Below are 13,888 nucleotides of genomic sequence, written 5' to 3'. Positions count from 1 at the left end.
TAATTTTTAATTTTGACTTTAGACAATAGCATAAAAATAATTTAAATTCAATCCAATGAGAAGGAAAATTATGAGAGATGCAACGATTGAAAAGTTAGCCCCCATTCTGCACCCAAGGTCTAAATGACCTCTTGGATGTTTTAAATTGTCTTTTTTACATTTTTTCTTGTTAATGTAGTTGAGGTATTACTGCAGAAAGGATAACATTTTATTTTTTAAATTCCCTAATGGCAGTCAGATTCATCTCCTTGTCCCAAGAGCCCATCAATGCCAATTGACCGTTGACGGTTTTTTAACAAAGGGCGCGATTCTCTGTCCTCGTTGCGCTCTCGCTCGAGCAAAAAGAGGCTGGTTAATAACGGCAGTGGCCTAAAATGAGAGCCACGACAGGCGTCAAACAGTTTGCGATGCAACCGGCCCCTTCCATAGGCGAAATCGGGGTCTTGCCGTAGCGTGGCGAGAAACCAATTATCACAACGCAAGCCCAATTTCCATACAATTAACGAGAGCCAACCCATATCCAATGGCCTCCTGTCATTCAACAGCCTCCCCAGCAAATGACCACACTGGCGCAAATTAGTACTCCTTTTGAAAAACATGATCCTGGCAGAAGGGCTTCTGTGAGGAGCCGAGGAGGTGATTAGTCATCTTTGCTCACAGGCAAAGAGCCCAGGGTGCTGGGCTTGCCACCCCAGTGCTCAACGGGGGGTGGGGGACCCACTACAGGAGTGGGCCATATGGGAGGGTGGGGGGCACTGTGGGGGCAACTGCTTGCTGCACCAGCATGCCAACCCCTGGATCATGCGTATCGAATCAATGGGCAAACTGTGTCCCTCCTCATCTGCCCTGCCAACCACCCATAACCACCACCTATTGCCGAGGCCTCTGACCTTGCGGCAGAAGGCTATTGCTAATAAGGAATTGGCAATCGTGGTTAAGTAAGCACACCACACAATCCAGTGGATTCCCGTGGGTGGACATGCCATTTAAAATGAGGAAGTCATTGCCTGGCTTCCCAATCAAACCGTGATGCCTGGACACTGTGCCGGAGCACTGTGGGAGACGACACCACACATGCAGCAGCCAACATCCAAACACCCAGGGAATGGGACACAGCTCCGGGGAAATGTCCATGGCCGGAAGGTGGGTGAATGCTACGGGGAGGGGGGTGCCTGGAGAGATGGGCCAAGGAGTCAGAGGGCAGCCCGCATAGCAGAGGAAAGTGACAGAGGCGTCATTTACAGGTTGTGTACAAGAGTGTTTATTGTGCTTAACAATTCTCCGCTTTCCTGATGGTGCCGCCCCTCCTCCCCCCCCCCATCACCCCTCACCCTGTCCCTGCTCTGCGGTGCCCTCAGCGATCTTCGATGAGCTTTGCCTTCTTAGCTATACTGCTACGTTTAGGTGTGTCCCCAGGATGCAGATCAGAAGTGGAGGCAGCTTGCTGCTTACATCGTCCCGTGGCTTTCAATACCCTTGGCGGGTGTCCTCTGGGGGCTCTGGAGACGGAGGGCCCCGGCGCAATTGTTGGTGGCCAATGCACAGCCTTGCCGCCCTGTCCCGTGTACTGACTGTGTGACGCGGTCTCATCAGAGGGGTGGAACTCGCGGAACATGTGGCCACTATCACCACTCCATGGGATAGGTCCGTGTTGCCACCCGGCGCTCCCTCCTCCAGGTTGGTGCCCATAGGGCCCTTGGGTTCACCGTGGGATGTAGGGGCAGCTGGTTCGAGTCCCGGCTGCCCCTGCATCATCTGGCTCTGCCAGCCCTGGTGGCTCTCCACGGTCTGCACCATTGGTGTTGATGCCCTCAGTGATGCTCCTCAGTGACTAGGATATGCTCTGCAGCGCCTCGGTAATGCCCGGCTGCGACTGGGACAAGTTCTGCAGTGCCTCACCATTCCTATCTGAGAGCAGGACATGTCCTGCAGAACCTCAGCAAGGTCGGCCTGGTGCTCGGTGACACCCCCCAGTGAGGCAGTCATTCTGCCGAGACCCTCAGCCATGGCCATGACTGTCTGCGTGAAGCCTTGGACACATCAACTAATGGTGCCGAGGTTGGGCACCAGGCTGTCCACTGCGGTTGCCACCCTAACAGTGTTGGCCTCGTTGCCACACATTGCCGGTGACATCTCCTGTGCCCGTAGCCTCTAGGACTCCTCCAAGCGGCCATGGATCTGCTAGGAGTGTCACTGACATCTCCCTCTGAATGTTCTGACAACTCTTAATAATTTCCATCAGCTCCGGGAATACCTCTTCCATAGGCTCAGCATTAGGCAGGTACCCAGCTGGGTCCTGGGATCCAGCAGCCCTCTGACTGTTGACTCGCCTGGGGGTTCCTGCCTCCACCTGATGTGCATCAGCAGCAGTGTGGTGCTGACCAGATTGTGCCTCAAACGCCTGTCTCCTACCATTTCCCACCAAAGTGCGTGCATCTGCGCTGGTGGAGGGTGGGGATGACAGCTGTGACACCTCGATCGTGTCTTCCTCGGAGCTCCCCTCTCGGGTGATCACCTGAGATGGCCCGGCGCTGGCGGCTGGAGGACCTGCGGGAGAATGGACATGTGCTCAATGGGAGGGATGGGTCAGCCAATAAGGCAATAACAACTCACTTTTGACAGGTCCTCCAGGTGGAGCCCGGCGGTTCCTCACCTTTGCGGCGTCCGCCAGCCTCCGTGTTGGTGACTGCCTTGTCCTCGGCCAGCGCAGTCACCTCCAGTACATGCTCCTCTAAGGAGGTGAGGATTCTTAAGTCTGGCACCCCACCGCCAGTCTGGACCTTCTCCTGGTGATTGTGGGAGAGCTATTAATGAGGAGACACAGAGAGGGAATTGTTAGCCACACGCGTGATTCACAATAGTGGGGAGGCAGGGGTGTGAAGGAAGGCTTGTTGGGTTGAGGGGAGGGTAAAGGAAGGTTTGGGGTGTTGAAGGGAGGGGGGTCAAGGAAGGATTGGAGGTCGCATGGGGGTGGTAAGGTCTTGGGCGGGTGGCGTTGGTGTCTGCTCACTCATGCTGCCCAATGATGGTCATTGACCTTTATCTGGCACTGGAGGCCAGCCCTCCTCCCGGCACTCACAACAGCCCCAACCTTGCCCTATGCAACAATGGCTGCCCTGTGGCTGACGCTCCGGGACCCTCGGGGTAATAGGACATCCCTCCTAGCCTCTACTGATCTAGGAGCCGCCCCAGATCTGCATCCCCGAATCTTGGGGCTGGTCACCTGGACGCCATTGTTGCCAGCTGGCTGGGGTTGGTTGCTGCTCGGCCTTGTTAGCGGGGGGGGGGGGGGGGGGGGGGGCTGGCGAGCATGGTGCCGGCGAATCGGCAGATGAGCCTTCATTTGCGGCGGAAAGCCCGTGGGGCGTCGTTAAATGGACCAATTAACGTTCAATAGCATTGCCGGCCTCACTGGGCTGAGCACCTGAAAGCTCGCGGCAATTCCCGCTCGCTACCACACTTAGAAACCTTTCTGGAGAATCCCACCCAAAGTTTACGCTTTTACACTGGTGGGAGACAGGAATGAGTAGACTAAAATCTCTTATATAAAAGAGCAGGAGAAATATTCAAAAGAGATTAGTGAGGTAAAGTGTATTAGGAGCCCATTACGAAGCATTCTAGCTCACTTTAATGACTGCTTTGTACACAGGTGGCAGGCACTCTGAAGCACTATCTCCTGGATACATTATTGTGGCAGTGGTCCAACAACGCCCCCCCCCCCCCCCCCCCCTCCCCGCCCTACTGTCAAACCCCGAATGGAAAACCTGCCTCACACAGGCTTTGAGGACCCTAACTTGGTCTCGTTCCCACACGGGAGTCTCTTGTAAAAACACCATGGGGAACAGGTAGAGCTCGGACTTGGGAAAGCCTGATGTGCCTTGCCTGGTCAGGCTTACTTCCAGAAGATGATTGTAGCACAAACATGTTAACTAAGTACAGGGTGGTTCCATCTGATGTGATCTATATTGCCAAAAGGAGCAAAATTCATGGGCACAGCAGAGTGTGAGACTGACCCACAAATGTGCCCCATTCTTTCATATGTATTGGTCCTTTTTTTACTTCAAACCTGAAATGATTTCATATCTCCCAGTGTGGAGCTCAATACCAACCATACTTGTCTTGAATTAGTAAAATGAAACCCTCCAAAGTATTTTTAAAGATGTTTATGCTTTCCTCTTTGAAGTCTTTCCAGGACACTGTTAATGCTTTTGAAAAGGTCAGTAGGGAGGGCCCGGGGCTTTGCTTTCCCACAAGAATATATTTGATCGTCAGTAACTACTTCCCAAGTTAACAGACAATAATTAGGATTATACTGTGTGGAAAATTGGAGGTCTGAACCATGTTGTGTCATTTGATGAAGCACTGATTATATGGCATTAATGAAGGCAGAGACATCGAGATGTATCCATCAAATGTTGAGAGAGATTTGATTGCTAGCTCTCTATTACCTATAGGGTTCAATATTAATGGCTTTAATTTAGAGAATGTTATCTTGCAATGACATAGATATTTTGATCTAAATCAAGTTTATTATTTTAATATTTTAAGCAGACATTAAAAAGCACAGGGAAATCATTAGATATTATATTAAATAGTCTTGGGAAACTGGCATGGGATTAACCCATGCTAGTTCAGACTAAAATTGTGCAATCTCTTAATTTCTATGATTGCTGCCAGTACCAAGCACACTGCTCAGTGGCAGCACACATCAACAGGGGGCACAAAATCGACAATTGTCAGCACTCCTGAAACCTAGCCACCAATGACTAAAGTTAATCTGCACCATTTAAAGGGGGAGGGGTGAATTGTAGCTGGAACAGATACTGCCATGCATGCAGAAAGTAAATATGATCTGGGAACCAACCGCACATGGTGGGAGAGTGTGGCCTTCAAGGTTTTCAGCCACATTACTGTTGGAGGTGGTGAAAAAGAGGATAGATGTCCTGTATCGGCAGGGGGCCAGAAGGTAGTCCAAACATTTGTCAGACAGTCGAAGCAGATAGCCACGGAAGTCAATGCTCCGTGTCAAGCCATGATGACCTGGGTACAATGCGAGAAGCAAGACTTGGGAAAGATATCATGGGTCCTGGTGCTTATCTTGTTTCCAGGCCACTTATATCCCATCGCCCCACTATCCACCAACACCCCCCCTGCCAAAGCCCGAGTGGAACACCTGGCTCACCCAGGCCTTGAGCCTAACTTGGTCTCGTTCCTGCACGGGAGCCTCTTGTAAAAACACCACGTCGGCTCCCAGACTCTTTAGATGGGAAAAGAATCCTCGCTCTTTCAACTGCCCCCCCCCCCCCCCAAGCCCCACACATTCCAGGGGCAAAATTCTCCGACCCCCCGTAGGGTCGAAGAATCGCCCGGGACCGGCGAAAATCCCGCCCCCGCCGTGGCCGGAATTCTCTGCCACCCGGGAATTGGCGGGGGTGGGAATCGCGCCACGATGATCGGTGTGACCTCCGCGCCGATCGCCGTGTCCCTTGTGGCGATTCTCTGGCCCGTGATGGGCCGAAGTCCCGTCGCTGAGAGGCCAATCGCACCGCCGTGGTTTCAACCACCTCTGGTGGCAGTGGGATTGGCGGCGCGAGGGGGCCCCCGGGGTCCTGGGTGGGGGGGGGGGGGCGCGGGGCGACTCAACGGGGTAAGAGTCACGTTGGGTCATGGAACAAGGACTTGGAATGGTTTGAGTAGGGTTGGTGAGCGGATTTTTTCTTTCAGTACAGATTGAGCTGGGTCAATTGTAAATATTGTAATATTGTGGGTTATGTTTGTTTTCTCTTTGTGGCCTTATTGTTTGCCCTGGACAGTGGGTGGGGTTCTTTGTCAATTTTTTTCTCTTTAGGAGATTAGGGGGATAGTAGGTTGAGGTTTTTCTTGATATTGTAATTAGAGGGAAGGACAACCATAGTGTTATCTTGGGACTTGGATATGGGAGAAGGGGCCATGGGCGGCAGGAGGGGGGATGGGGGAGATAAACACAGGCCTTTGTTCTGGTTGTTTTTTGGGGTTGGACCTGGGGGGGGAGGGGCTAGGAGTTCGGCTAGTTAACGGGACTGGTGTGGGGGGAGGGGCTGCAACTTGTTGGGCCAGTTAAGCGAGTCTCAGTGGGTCGAGAGAGTGTGGATGGGACATGGAGGAGGTTAGTGGGTCAACGCTCCCAACTTGGGGGGAGGGGGGGGTTGATAGGGGCTAGCAGTGATCAGAAGTTTTTCTTTGTCTCACCCTTGGGCGGGGCATGTCACCATATTTGGAGGACCTGGGGCCTGCGAGCTGTCGGCGAATGCATGACCTATCACATGTGGGCCCCGATCGGCCGGCGGGCCAGTGCCGTGGGGGCACTCATTTTCTTGCGCCGCCGCCACGACCTCCACCATGGCGGAGGCGGACAAGAACCCCCCTACCGCGCATGCGCCGGTGGTGACGTCAGTGGCAGCTGGCACACCGGCGCATGCGCGAACCGGCGAAGGCCTTTCGGCCTGCCCCGACGCCAGCCGGTGTGGCGCCAACCACTCCAGCACGCGGAGAATTCCGCACCCTTTGGGGAGGCCCGACGCCGGAATGGTTGGCGCCACTCCGCTACGCCGGGACCCCCCGCCCCGCCGGGTAAGGGAGAAATCCCGGCCCAGGTGACTAACCGTGTCTGGGAATTCTCACCACTCCCCCTCAACCTCGAGTCAGCCATTACACACGTGATAGGTCATGCATTCGCCGACAGTTTTATGGTGACATGCCCCGCCCAAGGGTGAGACAAAGAAAAACTTCTGATCACTGCTAGCCCCTATCCCCCCCCCCCCCCCCCCCCCCCCCCCCAAGTCGGGAACGCTGACCCACTAACCTCCTCCATGTCCCATCCACACTCTCTCGACTCACTGAGACTCGCTTAACTGGCCTAACAAGTCACAGCCCCTCCCCCCACACCAGTCCCGATAACTAGCCGAACTCTTAGCACCCCCCCCCCCCCCCCCAGGTCCAACCCCAAAAAACAACCAGAACAAAGGCCTGTGATTCTCTCCCCCATCCCGCCGCCCATGGCCCCTTCTCCCATATCCAAGTCCCAAGATAACACTATGGTTGTCCTTCCCTCTAATGACCATATCAAAAAAAAACCTCAACCTACTATCCCCCTAATCTCCTAAAGAGAAAGAAATTGACAAAAAACCCCACCCACCGTCCAGAGCAAACAACAAGGCCACAAAGAGAAAACAAACATAACCCACAATATTACAATATTTACAATTGACCCAGCTCAATCTGTACTGAAAGATAAAATCCGCTCACTAACCCTACTCAAACCATTCCAAGTCCTTGTTCCATGACGAAGGCCTCGGCCCGCTCCGGTGACTCCAAATAATGGTCCTTCGAACCCAACGTGACTCTTACCTCTCAACGTAACACCACTCCGACCCACAGATCCTTGTCCTTCAGCACCTCTTTCACCCAGTTAAAGGCTGCCCTCCGCTTCTGTCGCTGCTAAAAGCCCCTAGTTGCCACACTCCGGCGCCTGTTCGGGTACGCTGAGGGAGAATGCAGAATGTCCAATTCACCTAACAGTACGTCTTTCGGGACTTGTGGGAGGAAACCGGAGCACCTGTAGGAAACCCCCACAGACACAGGGAGAACCTGCAGACTCCGCACAGACAGTGACCCAAGCCAGGAATCGAACCTGGGACCCTGGCGCTGTGAAGAAACAGTGCTACCGTACCACCTCAAACTTCACAAACACTGCAAACAACAATCCCATGTACAACTGAAAATATCTTGAGCTGTCAGTGACATATTCAATTGATGCGCGATTTATGGTTTCGCTTCCAAATTTAGAAAAGGCAGAAAAATCTTCCAGTAAAATAGCACCAATGAATTCACCTGCAATAATGTGCTACTTCCATCCATACAAGCTTCTTTGACAGAAAAATGACACTTTATATTGAATGGTAAATATTTTCTCATTTCAAATTGATATTAACCACACTTGCAAATTCCCAGCATGGGGTATATAATAGGAGAGCAAAGTACTGCGATGCTGTAAATCTGAAATATAAACTGAAAATTCTGGAAATATTTAGCAGGCAGTGTCGCATCTATAACAGGTCGGCGCAACATCGAGGGCCGAAGGGCCTGTACTGCGCTGTAATGTTCTATGTTCTATAGAGGGCCAAAAACAGAGCTAATTTTTCAGGTTCACGATCTTCACTAGTTCTGATGAGGGGGGTCACTGACCTCGGTTTCCCTCTACTGCCAGACATGCTGAGCATTCCCAACACTTCCCATTTCTATTGGAGCAAAGATAACCCTTTTGCCAGTCTTCCAAAAAATAATCAGACTTCTTGTAAGCCTTTCATCTCCTTTCAACAAGGAAACCAGCGGCAGCTGCCTGAGATCTGATTTGGCACAACACTGCCTGTCACTTTCAAAAGAAAAGTTAGCCTATGAAGAAAACATAAAACACTTAAGTGAGCAAAAAAAAAAATCAATGCAATAAATTGATAATTTTAAAAAGCAAGCATTTGATAAAACAAAATGAGCAATAAAAAGTGCCAGGCAGCAGAGCTAACTAATGAAACCCTTTTTTGCCTTTCCACTTAAGAAGCAATGTTATGGAGAGACAGACTACCTCCTGGTTACCAGTGAAAGAGGAACAGACCGTGGTTGAGCTACGCAGTTGGGTTTAACTAACACCGACCTTATATCCATCTCTGGTTGCACATACAGCCAGGCTGAACTGAGCAGAATCCAAACAATAGTAGGGGGCATGGGGGGTGGGGGGGTGGGGGGGTGGGGGGGGGGGGGGGTGGTCAGAGGCAAGTTGTCTTTCAGCATGGATTTTCCTCCTCTCCCAGAGTTTGAAGATAATTACAATCCAAGACAATTTCTGGCTCCTGTCTCCAGTTACTGGTAACAGTTGGTGGTGTGCCTACTGCATTCATGCAGATCAAAGTGGAGGCCAAGTACACAGACGATGCAAAAGTCCCCTTCAACGAGTTATCATCTGTTTCGTAGCAGTCAGACAATAACCTAGCTGGTTTCTCTGCATCAAATATGTTGCCCAATTTTAAACTAATATTCAGTATCTTTTTCATTCAGAAACTACCTGTTCAGGTGTACCGATACCTCAGAAGTGCTTTACATTTATACATATAAAGGAAAGCATATCTGTGTCCCTCTGCGAGACTTGACAGGGAGAGCTCTTGCAATGCTTGATATTGATATGGGCGAGCAAAAACAACTCATGGCTCACGAGTATAACAGCCTGCGGAAGATGCTGAAGATTCTTCATGATGCTTGCAAAATAATTGAAAAGGAGGCTTCTGGGATACCACAGATATGGATTCTAGGTAGTGATTTGCATTTGTTACTTTTGGGAATCAAGAGCAACAACATGGCAAGAGTGTGAACCAGCTGGGGTCGATGCATTGTTTCAAACTGGAAGTCAGTGTGGTTATGATCTAGAATGCACAGTCTGAGGGGGGTGGTGGTGACAGATTCAATCATATCTATCAAAGGGGAATTGGATAATTATCTGGAGCACAAAACTGTAGCGCTACAGGGAAAAGGCGACAGAGTGGGACTAGCTGAATTGCTTTTACAAGAGGGCTGGCCAGGTGGCCTTCTTCTGTGCTGTACCCATTCCATGAATCCAACTTGCTTGCTGACAGAAAGGATGATTGTCATTTCCATTTACAAGCCGAGGCTGACTTACACTTTTGGGGGCTTTGTGGCTCCTCCCTCTTTGCGGGACCCCCATGTCACGCCCGTCCCCTGGTGGCCTGAGAACCATCCCCATTGACGTCAAGCTGTGCTCCCAATGGCATCAAGCCCCGCCCCATGACGTCAAACCCTGCCCCCAATGGCATCAAATTCCAATGCATCAGTTCACTCCGGAGTCATCGCAGGTCAAGATCTCTTGCTGCAACCGGTCTGGTAGTTTTGGGTAGTCGCAAAATCCCATTCCATTGTCAATGATCTGGAGAATACATAAAGCAAACACCATGGGCCGGATTCTCCGTTTCAGAGTCTAAGTGCTGACGGCGGGACTGAATCGCGCGTGTTCTACTTGGACGAAAGCGGTGCCAGTCCCAGAGTGATTCAGATCCCATAAATGGGCTCGCAACGGCGCCATGTAGACCCTCACCCCATCTGGTTGCGCTACAGCATGCCCATCACATTAGTGGGCCAGCTGGGGCCAGAGGTTACCTCGGGGGGTGGCTTGGGGGGGGGGGCCACGGGGGGGGACAACCATTTAACGCATGGCACTAAGTTCCCGGGGGCAGTCAGCGGCGTGTGCAGTCGCATGGCTGCCTTGCAGGTTGTGGCAATGGCAGTCCGTACAAGGCCATCCTGACTCCACAGCCCCATTCCTAGCCACCCCCCGTTATTCCCCCTGGCTCTGGCAGACGACCCCCCCCCCCCCCCCCCGTCCGTCCGTCCGTCAGCGGCACAACTGTCAGCACAGTATAGAAATGTTGGAGACTGTTTGTAGCCTCTCTCACACCCTCAGCAGCCACAGCACCTAATTCCCGATTTTAAATAACTCAAGCGAACCTCCCCATCGGTAATTCCTCCTGGCGGAGCATCACGGAAGGGCCGGAAAACGCCGGTTCGGGCCTGCTAATGATATGCCAATGGCCTTTACTGTACAATGCAAATGTCCACACCGCCGTTCGGTGTGGAACGCATTCACACTATTGTCGAGGGGCCGGAGCTTGGCATTCCATTTGGCGCCTGGCACCAACCACGATTTTCAGCTGACACCCAATTCTCTGTCCAATCGTATTAAACGATTCTAGCGTCGCTGAATGGAGTATCCAGCCCCATGTATAAATGTGCTACGCGTGTGGCTGTCTATTGTATGTGCATGGAATACATGTGTGTTGTTATTGGGGCCAGGCTCTGTCCAGGTATTTCCCGACTGCATTAATCCACATCCCCCGAATTAATGCAGTCAGGATATTTAGAGGTCTCAAATGTTTCTACACCCCTGAGCTCACCCTTATGTCCTACCTTCACGGTGGAAGCTGCTGACTGCGTTGGCGTGGCTGGCTGACCTGTTGGGGAAACTGGGCAGGGTCAATCCAGTCTGCCCTTCCTCAGTCGAGTGCAGCCGGTACAGGTCTATCATATGGTGTGGGATCACTGGGTCTGTGCTGGGCTGAGGGTGGCTCCGCAGGCCAAATGTGTTGAGCAGCCGCAGTTCAAGCTCCTGGAGTATGCCCTCGGTCAGCAGGGGGCTCGGCCGGCCCCCCCGACTTGGCCTCCTGCTGCTGGGCGAACTTCTTCAGGCCCACCTTGAGGATGAGCCTGGCCGAGCCTCCATAGGGAGCACCATCAGAAGGGACGATGTTAATCCGGGCAAGGGTCACAAATGATAACTGTGATAGTGACATATTACCCGGGGGGGTGGGGATGGGGGGGACGATGACTATGTTTGTTTATTTTATTTAAATTTGATTTATTTAATTTTAATTTATGGTTAAGTTCTCTTGTTGGGGTGGGGGGGGGGGGGGATACATGTGTTGTTACGGTTCGGGGGAGTTGCGGGTGTTATGGGGCAGTTTGTTGCATATTATTATTTGTTATATTTTTATATTTTCTGTAAAAAATTCCAATAAAATTTTTTTTTAAAAAAAGTGATAGTGACATATTGACGTTGAACAAGTTCCACTATTGTGCAGCATTAACATACCTCCTACTAAAGGACCCAACATTTGTTATTTTAAGCATTTCCCTCCCCCCCCCCCCAATTTTCAGTTTAAAGAGGCAAATTATTTGCAAGCCTGTGTTTGTAAGTGGCGATGGATTTCATGCAAACGTGAAACACGGCCCTGAACTCCACCCCAGTGAATCCCCACTCCAATAAGTGTGGCCAGCCTGGTTCAACTAGAGGCTTGAGGCATGTTCTTTTAAAAATAAAAAACAGACAAAACAATAATCACTCTTCCTCCTGCCTGAAAGTTCGAATCTGAAAATGTTGTTTCATTTTCAATGTTAAATTAGTTACATTAGAAACGAGGAAGCTTGTTTCAGATTAAATCCCAGCTGATCAGAAGTATTTATCGATGTGTTCAGTGCCCGACTACCTCTGTTTCACTTGATTTTTTTTTTAAACTGCAAAGAACAGCCGAGGAACAGGCCCTTCGGCCCTCCAAGCCTGCGCCGACCATGATGCCCATCTAAACTAAAACTTTCTGCACTTCCAGGGTCCGTATCCCTCTATTCCCATCCTATGCATGGAACCTGAAGAGTTCCAGGAACTTCAACAATTGACTTCAAGTCGCTAAATATTAGGTGAAATATGAGCTCAAAACTTTTCAACTTCCAGTTTGAACGAGATGGAGCTCAAATCTGGATCATAAACAAGTTTTTCTTTGACACAGAGTGCCGGTCTCATCGCTAACATTAATACTTTCACCATTTTCACAAAACACAGTGCTGGGTCAGGTTTAATATTGACGCACTTAATCGTTCGCCTTTCCATCGAGCCACCCACACTGCCGCTTTTAAACCAAACCCCAAACGACAAATGAGCTCTCCCGGGATTGACCCATCACCACCCAACTCCGCGCCGGACACAACACGGTGGCTTGAATTGAGATTACAGGACAGTGGCAGACACAAATGCTTTCTTCCTTTCATTAAAGTCTTGCTTCCTTTTGCTCTTTCCAACAGCGGATCGTGATAATGACGAAAAGCGGGCAAAGCTGCTGTTTCATCAATTAATGTTGCAAGAACTGAAAGAAACCATCAATGACCTGAATGAAGAATCCCTTGAAGAGCTCAGGACTTCCAAAATTAAACCAACAATGGCCCATGAAGTCCTTAGGATTGTGTTGTATCTACTGCACCCAGGAATGGATGTGGATAACCTCAGCTGGAGGCAATGCAGACAAGTATGAGTAAAAGCACAAGGCAATTCCAACACTGCAATGCATAGATATGATGGCTTGTTAAAAAATTCATTCTTGGCTCCCCCTGCTGGCCTAGTTAATGTATGCAGCAAGTGGGTAAGTCACATGGACCAAGCTCCCCAAACGTTTCCGTAGCAGAAGCCCTAGTGACCTCCCGAGAGCATCGGGGAACCTTAACATTCTTATCATGTCAAAGACACTTTCTTGCCATGATGTGAACACAGAAACAAAATGTGTACAAGCCTTTTCTAGCTGTATGTATAAAGCTACATGGTTTGCGTATGCCCCCCCCCCCTCCCCTTAGCCCCTCTCACGGAGCTGCCTCTCCCATAGCCCCACTCAGATGAAACCTCTCCCGCTCCCCTCCTCCCCATATCCACTACACATTGCCCCCCCCCCCCCACATCAGCCTTTCCCATGGCCCCTCGCTTATGAACCACATGGGTAGCACGGTGGTTAGCACAGTTGCTTCACAGCGCCAGGGTCCCAGGTTCGATACCTGGTTTGGGTCCCTTTTTGTACGGAGTCTGCACATTCTCCCCGTGTCTGTGTGGGTTTCCTCTGGGTGCTCCGGTTTCCTCCCATAAGTCCCGAAAGATGTGCTTGTTAGGTGAATTGGACATTCTGAATTCTCCCTCTGTGTACCCGAACAGGCGGCGGAATGTGGTGAGTAGGGGCCTTTCACAGTAACTTCTTTGCGGTGTAATATAAGCCTACTAAAGATTATTATTATACATCACATCAGCATCTCCTTTGGGAATCTTTGATAGCATAATTTCTCTTACTTAGAATTTTCCTTGCCGTCCACGGTCTCTGCTGCACCTCCCGCTCCTTCGACTACTGCCTCCACTGCACTTCTCTTCGCCAACTATTTTCTCCTTTGCCACAAAGGCGGCTCTGCTCCTCTGGCTATTGAGCCACCCTAGCCCCTGCCTCCCACTTTTTTGCTTGGGGCCCAAAGAACAAAAATATCGGAGCCA

At 50.8% G+C, this 13,888-nt stretch overlaps 1 protein-coding gene across 1 annotated transcript in view; it reads left to right on the top strand.

Annotated features, from left to right (window-relative positions):
- LOC119975270 (EF-hand calcium-binding domain-containing protein 5-like) overlaps positions 1-13,888 on the top strand; it is a 223,194-nt gene that overhangs the window by 181,066 nt on the left and 28,240 nt on the right. Inside the window, exons 17-18 of the mRNA XM_038814978.1 lie at positions 9,088-9,338; positions 12,670-12,890. Of these exons, the coding sequence (XP_038670906.1) occupies positions 9,088-9,338; positions 12,670-12,890 (472 nt within the window). The remainder of the gene's footprint in view (positions 1-9,087; positions 9,339-12,669; positions 12,891-13,888) is intronic.

This window comes from Scyliorhinus canicula, chromosome 12, assembly GCF_902713615.1.
Source record: "Scyliorhinus canicula chromosome 12, sScyCan1.1, whole genome shotgun sequence".
NCBI lineage: Eukaryota > Metazoa > Chordata > Chondrichthyes > Carcharhiniformes > Scyliorhinidae > Scyliorhinus > Scyliorhinus canicula.
The sequence above is the reverse complement of the archived record's forward strand: the minus strand, read 5'-3'. Positions and strand labels throughout refer to the sequence as shown.